At 35.3% G+C, this 16,896-nt stretch overlaps 1 protein-coding gene and 1 non-coding gene across 2 annotated transcripts in view; one reads left to right on the top strand and one right to left on the bottom strand.

Annotated features, from left to right (window-relative positions):
- Positions 1-912: 912 nt before the first annotated feature.
- Brms1 (breast cancer metastasis-suppressor 1-like protein) overlaps positions 913-16,896 on the bottom strand; it is a 123,654-nt gene continuing 107,670 nt past the window's right edge. Inside the window, exon 4 of the mRNA XM_028319698.1 lies at positions 913-1,252. Within this exon, the coding sequence (XP_028175499.1) occupies positions 1,019-1,252 (234 nt within the window). The 3' untranslated portion in view covers positions 913-1,018. The remainder of the gene's footprint in view (positions 1,253-16,896) is intronic.
- TRNAP-AGG (transfer RNA proline (anticodon AGG)) lies at positions 2,430-2,501 on the top strand. Its single transcript has one exon. It is a non-coding gene; the product is annotated as a tRNA-Pro (tRNA).

The following is a 16,896-nucleotide window of genomic DNA, read 5'->3' as shown; positions in this document are numbered from 1 at the left end:
AACAGAGGTTTTTAATGCTGGCGGTATTATTTATTTTTGTAGTCTCGATCCTTAAATTCACACCTGGCAAAGTTCCAATAATTTCCCTGTTAATATTAAACAATTGAAAGATGGTTTTGTACTATCAACTAGATATTTAGCTACTCTAGTCCTTAATAACAGTGTTGTCAGACATTCCAAACCTAATTTATGTCAAAGTAGTTATGTATGTACAAAAGAGCATGCAAGTGTGACATTTAAATTTTTTAAATGCACATTTTGTACTCAGTATACTTAGTAGTTCAGTGGACTTTAACTTAATTCGAAACAATATCAACATGTAGTTAATGGCAATTTAAATGATAGCAGATGATTAAAAGGAGGATGAGATCAGAATTGAAGTAAATATAATAAATTCCTCTGTATTACATGTAAAACAGACAGTGGTGTAATTGCTAATATGTATTGTGACTATCCACAATATACTCGTATATTTCAGATTATAAAATCCACAAAAATTACTTTGTAACACGTAACTTATGTTACAAAAATAGAAAATTTAACATTTTGGCTCTGAAATAAAACCAATAATCATGATTATCATTATGTCTGTGCATCGTTTCCCAACCTTGACTCCATTTGTAAGCTCTCGAAGGCAATTGAACTAACTAGAGAACATAAATTAATTACAATTACTAACCTTCTGATAAACAATTCAGAAGATTCTTTGCCTTCGAATAGGACATCAAGCTTGTGAAGCGACTGCCGTGTCCGCACTAAGACTGTTCCTGGTATAGATAGTTTCATCCACGAAGACGCGCCCCACCATTCTTCCGCTAATGTTTGAGTGTTATCGGTACACGATAAATGATGAGTGCACACGCACACTACAATAATGACGCTCGGATTGCTCGGGTATTACGCCCCGCACCCCGCGCTTCCCTCGACCAAAAATTGTTGGGGCGCGTCTTTGTGGATGAAACGATCTATTATAAAATTATGCACACAATCCACCTTCCTATTAAACCTAGATTATTCGCTAGTCAGCTCTCTCGAGCAGTTTCCTGACCAGTCGCCAGTCTTCCATGATGTCAGCATCAGGGAGCATGTAGACTACATAAGGGGGGGAAACTGTCACCTGCCTCTTGCGCCTCCTCCTGCCCCATTCGTTCCCGCTAGGCCATAAGTCCACTGTGTGCCTCTCCTCTTCTAACTTACGGATTTTTTCTTGGATCTCTTCTTTTAGCGTCTCGTAGGCCAACCATTTTTCACTCTGTGGACAATGGAAAAGAATGTTAATATTTGTAAAGATAAACATATTAATGAAGATTTAGCAATGTTAATACGACTGCCAGGGTAATGTGATAATTGTTTTAAAGGTTTTCCAAGTATGAACTGAAAGTAGAGTCATATTTATAGGCATTTTTCATCCCCGCAATTTTATTACTATGTTATTTATACAGAAACTATTTAAATTGATATTATTCTGTTTCCCAATTGTATAAAATATTAGACAAATATGACAGAGATGAATCAACAACAATAAAACGATAATTGCGAAGATATGAGCACAAAGTATGAAACTATCAATTATTTGACAATTTTCACATGGGACAATTGAGAGCGTATTCAAATATCATATTGTTTTAAATACATATTAGGGGCTAGTAGCGTTGAGAATATGTATTTCCATGAACGCTTTCCAAAAGGACCAGTTTTCAGGACAAAGAAGGAATACTAGCAATAATGAATAAACCTGGAACAAGCGAGCAGAACTGAAATAAGGAAAATTAAATAAACGAATATGAATAAATTAAATATTCGTTCGACGTGTATAACAGCAATCAGCATGCGCTTAAATTAATACTGATAACAGTGCTCATATCCAAACAAAAGGTTCAAAATGTTATATTGAACACTTCTTTCAAATCAACACGTTTATTTATGCAAGTAGGCTCCCAAAGAGCACTTTTGTAGACATCCCAGCCCTGCCACTGCTTGGGTATAACAGTAATATGGGCGAGTGCGGAAAAGAGTATGAGTTCTAAAGAGTCACTGTTTCACAGAATCATTTACACTAAGGACGTAGGTTAAATGTTATTATAAATTCTATTTCCAGGCACTTAAAGATGAAGATAAATTCCTTGGAAGATTTTTACCGAATTTCCACGGAATTAATCATGCCTTTAGTATGAAATAAAGATATTTCATAATAGTTTAGATTTAACGACCGATTTTGACGTGATACAAAGAATTTCTGTTACAGAACGACACTCACGCGCCTAAACGAGAAAGAAGTTAGTTAGTTTGAATTATCATAATGTTTTAAAATGGCGATAATTTATACGTCTCAGATAATAATAACACCTGTCGTTATCGATAACACGTGGTTTACAGTTGTATCAATATGAAGGAGTTTGCAGCTCTCAAATTGTTCACAATCGCCAACCGGCTCGTTGGTCTAGGGGTATGATTTTCGCTTAGGGTGCGAGAGGTCCCGGGTTCAAATCCCGGACGAGCCCACTCCTTTTTGTTTTTTTAACAATGCAATACAATGATTTCATTACAACAGAAGCTTACTTTCTTTATCTCATTGTATTTTATTTTCATATAGTTTCTGCCTACGGCTTCGCCCGCGAGATTATCGTTCTGTTACAGAAAGTTCATTTTTCGGGTTAATATAGACTCTCACAGAAAATAATGTGGCTTTCCGTTGGTAAAAGTTCAGTACATTCAGAGATTACCTACTGTCTACAAACTACCTCTATAAATTGTTAGTAGGTACCCATAGGCATAGGTATAGATAGGTAGATAGATATACCTGGTAGGTAATAATGTTGCTTTCAAAAGCATTATAACAATCAAGACAAGGCAAAGCTCGATATCTATACAAAAAATAACTGGAGATTGTTAATTATGATAAATCGCGAAATTGACTTCAGACATAATCGTAGCACATCAAATTATATTATTGTTGAAAAATAGCACTTATCACAACTTAATAACTTCACAGTGTTTAGCTGGATGTGCCGTTGTCTGTACCTACATTTTAATGAATACAGGGTGACTTTGCAATCAGTAGGTATCTAAATTTTTAGGAGCGACTCAGAATCAATAACTTAATCAATTTCCTAAAGAAAACATTTTTTTTTTCATATTTAATCAAGGAAATTCGCTATCATTTAGACAGAAGAAGATAATAAAAAAACTAATATAATTTAATTATTTTTATCATCTGCGCGCGGTTTCAAAATGGGCTCACGCGGATAATTTGCTTAAGCTTAAGCATAATGGTGCGCGAAAATAAGCTTTAACCTTAAGATATGGACACCCGCGAATTAGATCAATAATTTTTTTCGCGAAAAATGCCGCGATTAAAAATAATAAGGAATAATGAGAACTTTATTCTATTGTTGAATTGGTCTATAGAGCTTATTAAAAAAAATTGGATACTGATAACAAAAGCATCCTGTATGTATTAACTAATTATCTATACCTATAATAAATCTGTAGAGAGGTAAATTCTATACATGAAATATATTTTAATTTTTTTTTGTCTGTCTGTCTGTCTGTCTGTCCGTCTGTATGTTCCTTATAGAAACAAAAACTACTCGACGGATTTTAACAAAACTTGGTACAATTATTCTTCATACTCCTGGGCAGGTTATAGGATACTTAGAAATTCCCACGGGAACGGGAATTAGCGGGAAAATCCTTTTGTATGAAAAATCTAAACCGCTTAAGTTAGACGCTTGAAATTTGGCATGTAGATACCTTAGTAAACTTAAAGCTTAGTTACAACAAGGAATTCCCGAAATTCCCACGGGAACGGGAATTAGCGGGAAAATCCTTTTGTATGAAAAATCTAAACCGCTTAAGTTAGACGCTTGAAATTTGGCATGTAGGTACCTTAATAAACTTAAAGCTTAGTTACAACAAGGAATTCCCGAAATTCCCACGGGAACGGGAATTAGCGGGAAAATCCTTTTGTATGAAAAATCTAAACCGCTTAAGTTAGACGCTTGAAATTTGGCATGTAGGTACCTTAATAAACTTAAAGCTTAGTTACAACAAGGAATTCCCGAAATTCCCACGGGAACGGGAATTAGCGGGAAAATCCTTTTGTATGAAAAATCTAAACCGCTTAAGTTAGACGCTTGAAAAGACAATGCCGGAAATTGGCGTCTTTTGAATGACATTTTATGTGTAAACAAACAATACCATCCATTAAAGGCTCCAGACATCAGTATGCAGCAGAATCAGCGCAATAAAAAAATAGCGCAATATTTTGTTGCAATTTCTTACAAAACTTGCGCGCAAAAAGCAAATCTAGTATGAAAATAATTAAACTTCTAATGCTCGTAACTCAGTTCAGACTGAGTTTAGAGGTATACATGCCATAGTAAGTTTGGTTTAAAACACTATTTTGAAATCAAAAAACAAAGTTTGGTCGATGGCCGCGCGAAAAAAAAAAGACGCCACCTTCCATACAAAATCTGGCATTGCCAATTGGCATGTAGGTACCTTAATAAACTTAAAGCTTAGTTACAACAAGGAATTCCCGAAATTCCCACGGGAACGAGAATTAACGGCAAAACCCTTTTGTATGAAAAATCTAAACCGCTTAACTTAGACGCTTGAAATTTCGTATGTAGGTACCTTAGTAAACTTAAAGCTTAGTTACAACAAGGAATTCCCTAAATTCCCACGGGAACGGGAATTCGTGGGAAAATTCTTTTGTATGAAAAATCTAAACCGCTTAAGTTAGACGCTTGAAATTTGGCATGTAGGTACCTTAATAAACTTAAAGCTTAGTTACAACAAGGAATTCCCGAAATTCCCACGGGAACGGGAATTAGCGGGAAAATCCTTTTGTATGAAAAATCTAAACCGCTTAAGTTAGACGCTTGAAATTTGGCATGCAGGTACCTTAGTAAACTTAAAGCTTAGTTACAACAGGATATTGCAAAATTTCCACGGGAACGGGAGTTAGCGGGAAAAAACATTTGTATGACAAAAATCTAAACCGCGTAAGATAGATGAAGGGGGTTAAACGGGATCCACGCGTACGAAGTCGCGGGCGGCCGCTAGTTGTAATAATATGTGTTAGTTAATCAACCATACAACGAAAATTCAGTCACGCTCCGCGGGAAAATTACAGTGAAATGAAGCAATATTCTTTCGCTGTTTTCGCGTGGATATTCTACGCTTTTTACAGAATGAATTTTTCCTTTTAGTCCATGAAACGGTTTCATTTCGTTTTAAAGTAAAACACCTACTCATATCCTACTCTTTTATATTTTATTATTTTTGATTCACGTATCTTTTTTTAATTCAAGTTACCTATTCCTACATTTTCATAAGGGTCCTAAGGAAGAAATTATGAGTCTTCCAGTGACTTGGCCCACTTTTAGCTTGGTCCACGGGCCAAGTCGCCTGTTTGAATTTTTAAATAGTTTTTCTTTCAGTGACTGGCTGGGCCCACCTATTAAGAAATTATATAGGTAGATAGAGTAGATTTTTGTTGATTTGGAGTTTAGGTGTAGTGGTTCGAAACGGACTACTATTCCGGAGGTAGCGGGTTCGATTCCCGCACAGTAGGTACAAACATTTGTGTGCATGAACATATTTGTTTGTATTGGACTGGGTGTTTTCTATGTATATTAAGTATGTATTTACGAAAAAAAAAGTATTTAAGTATGTTTATATCCGTTGTCTAGTACCCATAGTACAAGCTTTGCTTAGTTTGGGACTAGAAGCGCAGTGTAAATGTCCAAGGATATTTATTTATTATTTATTATATCAAAAGCATAAGGTCGTCATGAAATATCTTTTCCTCGTACTTATTAACTTTTACTCCTACTCAACTGGTATTTTTGCAACAAAACGTAGCGCATAATCCTTCTCCTATGTGGCTATGTCTATGTCCATCAATCTCCGAATCAAAGTTCAGTGATTTAAGCGTGAAAAAGTGACATGTACTAATGTTACCCTTTCACGCTTAAATCACGATTAATTTCACTATTGAAGAATCATGATTACGACCATGACTATGATACTTCTACAGACGCATGTAGTATGGACTGCGGTCCAGTTTTAGTGTCTTGCACTGCATCTAATGACCTTCTCGCTTGCAGATCGGAGCGGGCACGGGAAGCGCATGATACGCATTACAGCGTGTTCCCACTCGGTCGATGAATATTTTAATCTGCGAGGGTCGGTCGCAGGCCGAGGGCGTATTAAATGCTGGAGTGCTTTTATGATATTATTGTAATGCAATTTAACTATACTGCTATAAGATAGGTCCCCTTAATTGATGTTTATTGTCCGTGGCGCATATCTTTTCTTAAAGGTTACTAAACCTTTGTTTGTCACCTGTCATCCGCTTTGCAATGGAGGGAAGTCGAACCTTAACTTCGAACTCCTCCTATGTTATTCTGATTAATTTCGTCGCGGGTCCAATGATAGTTTAACTTTCCCCAGGGACAAACTTGAAATTCACTGGTTGGGTTTTTATTGGTGGTCAAGCTATAGATCCGGGCGGTGGGAACGAGAGTGTTGTGGAAGAATCCGCTTCAGGCTAGCTAACTTACCGCCTAAATTCTGTCATACCCATCTAATAAGTCATATTATGCTTATTTTAAGTAGGGTTTCTATATGTATTTCTGTCTGTATTATTCCTTTCTTCGGAACCTAGATAGATAGTATATAGACAATACATTGCTTGTATGTATTGTCTATATACTATATATATAACTTTTTTGTGGTAAAATTTTCGTCAATGAGCTTACAGCTGAAACATAGACTGGAATTTGTCTTTTTGAGCTAGGTATGTTTTAGGCAGACCGATTTAAGACTGATACGTGCAGGACACCCATCAATGAAGTCGGTTAAATAACATAAAAGCTCTCAGTTATGATGATACCATACATCCTTAACTTATTCAACTAGACTTATCTTTCTTTTAAATTACTTTCTGAGAGTACCTAAATGAAATAAAAACACTTGTTTTTGTTGTTGATAGCCTTGAGCAGGAAAGATTTCTACATAAAGCTTCTTATAATATTATTTTCTTGCGAATCTCATCAATCCGAGCGAAACAGACATTTATTTGTTTCGGTGAATAACAGAGGTGACCTTTACTCGTTTATTGTAGCTAAGTGTTGTTATAATGTTATACATATACCAGTCGCAGAGCTTAGAATTATCCGTAAAGATTATTCTGAAATCGTCGTTTACAAGTCCCGTATTACAAACTGACGCTCAAATCTCGATTTAAATTGAAACAGAATATCGTTTTGTGATTGTTTAAAATATTGACAGTGAAAATAAAAAATATTTATTAGTCCAATATTTGGCACTTATGTTTACTAAAGTTCAATCAATCAAATGCTTCAGATTGATTCGAGATTTCAGGGCCTTTTCGTAATACGGACAAGTAATGGGCACGAGTGTTGCTGTAGCTATAAATAGCTATCTGATCGTCGAGGCAATCAGTCAATTGCAGTAACATTGTAGTGGGTGTGATACTTCAACTTCACAATCACGGGTATCTTGTTGTGTAAACTTTCCGTGTTCGCTTTGTTTGCATTCTCAAGTTACATTTTTTTAAAGAATTTTAGTAAATTTAAAATTCTTTATTATACAGGCCTCATAAATTTATGGAGAGCAAAGTACAAAGCAGTAATCTTATATGCATCCCACTGCAGGCCAGGGCACAGATAGGTCTTACCCCTGTGGGCTGGCTCGGGACATTGCATCACGTGGGTTAAGTGCAAAATGCAGATTGATAGTGGTAAGGCGATTGGCCAGCCTTAATGTCATCAGACAACCATAACTACTCTGACTAGGCTTACTTAATGACTAGGGATGGATTCGACCAAACAAGAGTTTACTCTAATATTTATATTAATATCCGAATAAATCGTCAGTTTTGACATATTTTATGAAGAAACTGTCAATGTGCCAGTTATACCAGGAGTTATTCTCTGATAAAAGTTTGGTCGAATCGGGCCTAAATTGTATTTTATTAATCAGTTTTTTGTGAAAACTTTCTAAGGCAAACTTGATCTAAACTGCCCCATCTATTATTTGTTGCATATTATGCTCTGTTTGTTTTCCATGAAATAAATAAATAAATGATATGAGCCGAGACTATTTTTAACGAGTAAAAGCACAGATTAAGGTTGTGTGTGATAGATTTTACTGCAAACAAAGAGGTAAAATGACGACAAGATCTGCATAGGTTACTTTTCAGCGAGCTAAACATGTTTGGAATGCTTGCAATTACAATTAAAAATACCACGGCGGACTTTTGTCATGAGGCAGGTTTTCTTCGAGTTCCCGGGACATTTACAATTTCCGATGAAATGTTAGTGATAAACGACCGTCTCTCCTCTCTTTCGCCTGTATTCACAAACGATGCTTGCTTAAGTGAAGCAGCAAATCGAACGCACAGCGTTGAATAGAGTTCTATGATTGGTTCGTGTGTCACCCTGTGCACCACGCGCACTGTGAGACCTCATAGTAATGTTTGTGAATAAGGGCGTAAAAATACCACGACGTACTTTGGTCATGCATGTAGCCTAGGCCTTTTTCTTCGAGTTCCCGGGACATTCTAACAATTTTCGATGAAATGTGAGTGACAAACGATCGTCTCTCCTCTGTTAATGTATTTACATTTGCAAACAGAGTAGTCTAGCGTAATTAAATTGTGTCCACCTCAGCCGGAACGCGATTAGACAGAGACGCCACTAGTTATTACAGACGGTAACAACATTAACTGGAATGAAGTATAATTACTTACCGGGAGAGTTAATTACAATGCGAAATACCTATTTGCGTCCGTAATAGATATGTTAAGACGTTTGTTTATTCATGATGTGTTTAGTACAAAGCACTGAAGGAATTTTAGTTGAAGAAAGTCTTAAGTTTTAAGAAAGCTTTTATGGTTGATTAAAGCTCGCAAGAAGAAATTGACATACAAATGACACCATTATTGGTACAAATGTAAATTGTATTGTTAGTACAAAATACATTATTTACGTATGTTTCTAGTAGATGAAATGAAGTGATTTTGGGTTACATCAGTACAAATCTAGAAAATTAAAATGAAATTTGAAATGTTTTATTCTGCGACATAAAACAACATCAAAATTAATTACAGTTAACTGTGTACGTAACTTTAACAATCTAAACACTACAATTAAACGTGATTTTGATACAAAAAGACAAATCTTTATGTTTGATAGGTTAGTAATAACAGTATTCACGTTTTTACGGTTAATTAACCATCAAAAATACCCATATTACTTATGTCAATACAAAAAGCAGAGAGACGTCTTGTTGTTATGTACTAGTGAGTTACATAAACACTTTCATCACGTACCTATCCTATATTTCTAAGTCTATTAACAAAATGCGTTTATTTCCCACGTTTGTTTTAGTAATTACCCCAAGCTATGTGGCCTTCAATCCTTCATTATGGTAGAGACAGACACTTCATTATTGGTTTACTTGTAAATTAAGGAATTGTCTGACTGGTACCTACCTAATGAATAATATCAGTCCACTCTCCCTAAGTGCCAATGTTCGCGCTTCAAAATTTCAATAAAGGCCCATAAGTACACTGCGCGCAAACAACTCACTGCCTTGACGTAGAGGTGTCATAAAATATTTTTAACGCGCGGCAGATTCACAGATTGGGCCAAACCGGTTGCCCGGTTTACCTGAGGATCGATCAGACGCTGGGGTTTTGTTGCCGCAAAATGATACGACAAAGCGACCGGAACGGGTTTAGGAATGAAAAGAGATGCAAAACATGATCTTTGTACCTACCTGAAAAGTGTTTTTGTTTTTTATAGAACGCACTTGCAGTTTGCACATGGATGCAAGGGATGGGATGTACCTAGTCTAGACTCTCAAGTCTAGGAAGAGCTTGAAGCCTAGGTTTCAAAAAGTTCTATTCTAATAAAATGAATTCTATAGATTATTTCGTTAAGGTTCAATTATAATAACTCATTACTCTTTAGTTTATCATGTTATTACATGCCTATAAGTTACAAAATGCAACTAACGTTGAGCTTTGGTTAAAAGCTTCAGAACTTTGGTCCACTGCATTACAAATTAAATACATTAAAACATACTTATTATCTAAGACAGTGTTTTCCAACCTGTGGGTCGCGACCCCCTGGAGGGTCGCCAAGCATCTGTAGGGGGGTCGCGAGAGGTCGTAAAAACTACCTCAGTAAAAGAATCGGTAAAGTTATAATGATAGATTTAACCGAAATCTAATTATCCAAATGCATAAATGTTGTATGGATTGAAATCCCTACAACATCTTTGTAACATTATAAAATGCATGAAAAAAAAAAGCGAGCGGTCGGGGGGTCGCGAAATATTTTTTCATACCAGGGGGGTCGCGTCGTGAAAAAGGTCGAAAAACACTGATCTAAGAGTCTAAGTCTAATCTACTGTCTAAACCTAATTTACTGAGTCATTCAGGTAAATACATTATTTGAAGCGTAGATTAGTTTGGTTTTTACTTTGAATTTACGTCGTAAAATGTTACGAGCATAGACAACTCTCAATACGCATGAATACTGCACAGATTTGCGCGTAATTGTGGACCATAATTAATAATAGCAGCGCAGACCCCTTGCAAACACTGAACAACGTATTGGGGTGCAAGTACCCAGGTAGATGATGCCTTTATTGTCTGTGACAATGGATCATCGATCTACAAACGATAAGCGCCAAAAAATGGCTGGAGTTTGAGTTTATTAGATCTGTGGCAAATGTTTAAATAATAGGTCTTGGGAATCTTGCGAAACGTAATCTCAAAGTTATTTCAGTTTACAATAATAGGTTTGCTCACATCATCAGTAATTTTATGTTATTTTGCACGAATGTTACTGGCGCAGGCCACATAAGTTATATTGACATTAACAGCGACATCTAACCTTGAGAATTTAAAATACAAAGGCATACCTAATTAACATTCGTGAAAACATTTATTTGCACGGCTCAATTTTCTTATTTTCTTAACGCGTTAATTTTTTTATGCATAACATATCTGACCGCTATCGCACCTGGTGTTAAGTGATATGCAGTCTAGGATGGTACATATCTGCCTTGTAAGTGTCTATTCACTCTCACATTGAAAAGGCCCGGAGTATAGTGTTCGGGAAAGACAGCAGCAGGCGGCGGATTCCAGTCTCTTGCTTCAAAAATTATGTGATTTAAAGTAAAAAAATAAAAATAAATAAATCCAAAAAATTGAATAACATCCTTGTATCCAAAGATAACAAGCTGTGAATATGTTTAATGTGACCTTAACTCTAACGCATATTCGTGAATATTTATCTGGTATTGGTCAGCTTTCACAACGTCAGCTAAACCGCCGCTATTAACTAATTGGGAAATGTCGATACAACGCTTCGGTTACAGCATTCCGCGACGGCCAGTCAGCGTCAACTAAACAAGGAGTCAATTAGATACTAACTGATATGACAGCAGTATTGCCATAGCAAATCAAATTCTTTTCTTTGTTAACTTAGTATGGAATTTTGTTGAAGTTGCTATCGAAAATATAATAAATAATCAATAATAGACAAAAAGATTAGTGACTTTAAACTATTATTCTAATTAACTGAAGTCGGATTCGTTAAGACAAAAGTACAACACTTATGTGCTCCCCTCTGTAATTAGAATTTGTAAACTCAATAGAAACTCGAAATAACAGCACAAAAAACTGTGCGATAAGGCAAAACATTACCTAATTAACCCAAAATACTTAACACAATTGGATTTATCAATCAACACAAAGAGAAAAGAAAAAAAAAGTGTTTTTTAATCGAATAAACAAATCCTAACTATCGGAAATACAAAGAAAAAGCAATACAAACAATGTTTCCCATACTAACTAAGCTATGCCCTAACACGGTCTATAGTTCGTCACGTGGTATAATCAAGCATTAATCAGCCAGCGCGCGGGCGAAGTTACCAAAATGGCGGCGAGCGCCATTTCCGGGAAACGCTGCGCGTGCGCCGAGGTCGCGCTCTCGTCTCTCGTACGTACGACCACGCTGCCGAAGTGCCGAGCGCGGCCATCTTGGCAAGGCCATGGAATTCGCCAATTTGAGCATTGTAAATGGAAATTTTGATTTGTACGTTATTAGATTTTTTGATACTATAATCATGAATGTTAATAGAATTAAAACGTTATAATACGTTTGATAACTAATTTGATATGGTATCTTGCATAATTTTAGTGTGTAAATATTTTTTTAGTAAGGTCATTCATTTATTCAGTAATATTCGAGAAGCCCTATTGATTTTGATGACAGAGCAAGACATTTCGAGATACGAGTAATGTTTTGAGTTTCTAAGATGAGCTTAAATCTAATAACTAATTGAAAACGCAAAATAAACTTATCTAAGTTTTTTCAGGACTTTTGAGATATAATTTAAGGGATTATTAGAGCACATAAATAAAAAGTTATGTTGAGTTATGTGCTCTAACACCTTTCTGACAACTTATTAAATGCTTAATTTTAAACTTTCGCGTTGCATAATAGATATTTCAATGTTATCTATCCGCGTATAGCGTTAAAACTTGTTTAAATTAATTCAATTATTGAATGCTCTCTGTAACAGACTTCACTGAAACAATAAGATAACAAGTAGGATTTAGTTAAAATAGACATCATGTCTGTTTTGGTTATAATGAATACCGAAATGAGTGTCAAGTATGAAATCCAAGAGCCTTGACTTCAGTTAAGACTTCATAAAAACATTTAAGCCGGTTCCTCAATTATTAACAAACATTACTGTGAGATCTCACAGTGCGCGTGGACGCACAGGGTGACACAAGAACCAATCACAGAGCTCTATTGAACGCCTATTTCACTTATGCAAGTATCGTTTGTGAATACGGGCGTTTATCAAGTTTTTCATGTGTTAATTTTATTTGTATTTGAATAAAGATCGGGTCTGGCCTACGTAACTTTTTCTTTGTTTGTAAGTAACAAGTAACCCGACACTTCTGAAAAGTAAGCCGTATAAGAGCGAACAAGAAAGTTTCCTTCGTCTCAAGTTTTATTCGACTGGAACTCGGGAGCTCGAAAACAGTCGACTTGTTTGTAAGACAAACTTGTGTTATACGTACCTACCTATAATAACAGTTGACTCTTCCCACCCTTCATGTGTCAGCAGGGCAAACTACGAACTTTACATTTAATGGTTACTACAGTGATATTATTTAATGTTCTCTATTTTATACTCGTACGAAACGTCGTGTCATTTGTACGAAAATATGTATTGTGGTAACAAACTCGCATGCATTGATGACATTGATATGATAACATAGTATGTACACAACTGAGCTGTAACAATTGCCAATAATACACTACAAGAAGAATAACGTTAATGTAACAACCATAAGGGTAATCTTAGTTACTAAGCTAAGTGGATGACCACTTACTAATTCCCGATTCACCGTTTAGGAACTAAGTCAAATCAAATGATTGATTGACGAACATTAGGATAATCTATTCTTGACTGTGCTTACTAAACGTTATTAGAGCTTATACCCACTCACTATCGATCGCTAGACTTATTTATGTAAATTGATTATGTTACTAATTCTGAGTCCCTCCAAAAAAGGCAACCTTGCAAAGTCACCCTGTACGTATTACCAAACATTAATTCTCACAAACTATCACGTTTATCTACTTATAAATTTTAGAATTAGAAGCTGTCATAATATATTACTATGTAATATAATATTATTGATCGGTTGTGACGTAACGTCGTTATAATAAAATTAGAAAAGTTAATCTAACAATTATTATTAAAAAAACCACACATCCTTACAAAGAAAAGCATTTCCACTGAATTTGTTGCAAGCAACAAAACAATGAGTGCCGAATTATTCATCCCATGACGTCATCGATGTATAATGTAGCTCTGCTGACCCACGAGAGAATTCCCAGTGACTCATGCACACCCTTCGTCATACATCTTTGGTATTAAAAACCTTTTGTACAGTCAACAACTCATACAAATCGTGTTGCAATATCGTACCTCTAGAAATACGAACTGCCATAATTTGTAACTTGAAGTGTCGTTGTCGTAAAATCTTTATGTACACAAGTATCAAGACTTTTACGTTTGTTTTCTTCAAATAACTACTATTACTAATTAAAATTTAATTTGCTCAAGCTTAAAAATTGAAATTGACTTAAGGTGAAGGTCGCGGGAGGTGCCTGGATGCGAGCGGCGCAGGACCGGTCTTTGTGGAAATCCTTGGGGGAGGCCTTTGTCCAGCAGTGGACGTCTTTCGGCTGAAACGAACGAACGAAGCTTAAAAACTGACAGCATCAGAGAGGAGGTTAGGTACTTTAAACTTATTACTAGTTGTAGGGTAAGTGCGCTAGTTTTCGTCCAATTATCGGAGTTGCCAACTTTGTGATGCGAAATGAATATCTTAAAATACCCTTACTCATATGTATCATTATGTCATTTTAGTCCTTATATAGTCTACTTTACGTTAATATTATATGGCAATAAGTAAATACCACGGGTTTTTTTTTATAAAAATTATTTTATGCAAAAGAGGCGATTTCTCTAGTTTTCGTCCTAGTGTACGCCTGTTTTCGACCACTGTGTAGAAAAAAGGGTGCAGTTGAATTATTAACATAAAACTAATTCTATAATACAGTAACTATGGATTGTGGTATATCATTTGAAAGGTAATTTTGTTAGCTTTCAAATGATATCAAAAAGATTTAAATAAGTTTCTTACCTAAATTTAGGAAAATATTTCAATAGGTCGAAGGACAAATGGACGAAAACTAATCTACAGGAATAGCTAATTTTGGTTTTCGTCCACCCCAGTGCTTGCTCATGACGTCATGGACGAAAACACAACAACGTTTAAAGCTGTTTTTTGTTTTCGTCCACATCTTTTTAACGGTTTTTATGGGTTTATCACTGTTAAAAAGTGGACGTAAACTAAAATGTTTAATGTAATAGCAATAAAGATCATATTGGAAGAAAAAACGTTGTATTTTGTAGGTCCATTGAAGTAAAATGATTATTAAAAATATTAACTAGGTGTCAGGGTTTCCGTCCACGTGGACGAAAACCAAAATCTTGCAAAATTGTTATGCTAGTATTAGTCCACTTAATTATCTAAGATTTCTATACAAAAACTTAAATAAACCCTTAAAATAGTGTTTATTATGCTAATAATTAGACATACGTGCCAAAAACATTACGTAAAGTAGCTAAAACAGTAATTAAACATACCATGAAAGTTCCCTACAGGCACGTTTTTTTTCTAACTTGACGACATTTTCCATTCACCTGTGTGCAGCAGCAACTTCCGTAGATTTTTTTGGAGTTATCACTTGTCAAATTACATTTTCATGCAGACAGAACTGTTATTTAGATATTATAGATTGTAACAAGTCCAAACTTGCATGGAAAGTTAGGTTTGTATTCTAATTTTCCGTATTTGTTTGTGGCAAGTCGGTCAAATGGACGAAAACAGGAGCTGGACGGAAAACCGGCGCAATTACCCTACGTTACCTGACAGTGAACTGTAGTTGAGATAGATATTCTCAATTTTAATGACAATCAGAAGGTAGGTAGGTACTCAAAAATTGGAATGCACAATTTAGGCCTCGTTATCGCTAGAAAAGAAGCAATCTCTTCAACCAGACCTTTTTTTGTTTAAATAGAACTCTTTATTCATACTTCAATTCACGAAGAGAGATGTACAGACAAATATTCAAATTCAGTATTTATAGAAATCTTTACTGTTCAGCAGGACTACATATTTAAACATTCAATGTTATCGTGAACGCAATATAAGAAAAAGCTAGTTTTACGAGGTTTATCAGTACAAGTTGATAAAGGCGCTGTTATCGCTGCGCTATCCGATAAGACGCATTTTGACGCACTGGTTGCTTCCATCATTACGAATTATCACCAATATTGACTTTTTAATAGCATACGGACACGAATTTGCTTTATGAGGTGTCATAATATGCAATTAAGGGTACTAATATTTGAATAACAAGATTTGATTTGAGTCATTGCTGCATAGTGCGTAAGGAGAGCCATTTCAGAATTGGGACTAAGTAGTGTTAAATGACTTCATTTCTTTACCAGCAAGCATTAATTATGTCGTACATCCTAAGTTTTTTTGGTACAACCAGACAGACAAGATTGTTGGTTTTGGCAATGGTCATTTATTTCATTTAGTACGTTTTTGACTTGTACTCAATCGGAAGTATCGGAACTGAATCGGCTTAATAAATATTCAATCTCTAAATCATAGTAGGAAGGAATAGGTACTATGAAGAACAGGGTAGGTACATCGAAAACTGCACTAAAATACATATTAATACTATGTACTAGTATAAATACATAATTTCATTTGTATGTGCCATTTTGATGTCCAAATATGCATTGGAAAACAAAGGATATAATTATTAATATTTATCGGGAATCACTTCTGTTAGAGATCTGGCAATTCTTATTATGCTTTTGATAAAAGTACTGTAATTTTAAGACTTTCTTTTGCAGTAGTTACTAAATTTATGCAGGTGTAAGTAATCGCAGGTAAAGGCTAGTATCTATTGAAGTGAAAAAGAATCTAACTGGTGAAAATTCAAATTTAAACTATCAGTATACGTTTTTAAAATCCTTTAGTATACTTAAAATTGCTCACAGAAATCAAAATATCCTTGGCAAGAGTTCAGGAACTATAATTGGCCGAATAAAACGGACTTTTGATGAGTAAAACCAACAACAACAGGGTTATTTAAAGACGTTACTTCTGAGGTCAATGAATTCAATTAATATTAATAGCCCTCTTGATAGCCGCGTGTATTTAGTTCCTTAAAG

Source organism: Ostrinia furnacalis, unplaced genomic scaffold (assembly GCF_004193835.3).
Source record: "Ostrinia furnacalis isolate ACB-3 unplaced genomic scaffold, ASM419383v2 OfSCF7316, whole genome shotgun sequence".
Classification (NCBI taxonomy): domain Eukaryota; kingdom Metazoa; phylum Arthropoda; class Insecta; order Lepidoptera; family Crambidae; genus Ostrinia; species Ostrinia furnacalis.
Note: the sequence above shows the minus strand (reverse complement) of the source record. Positions and strands in the feature narration are given on the sequence as shown.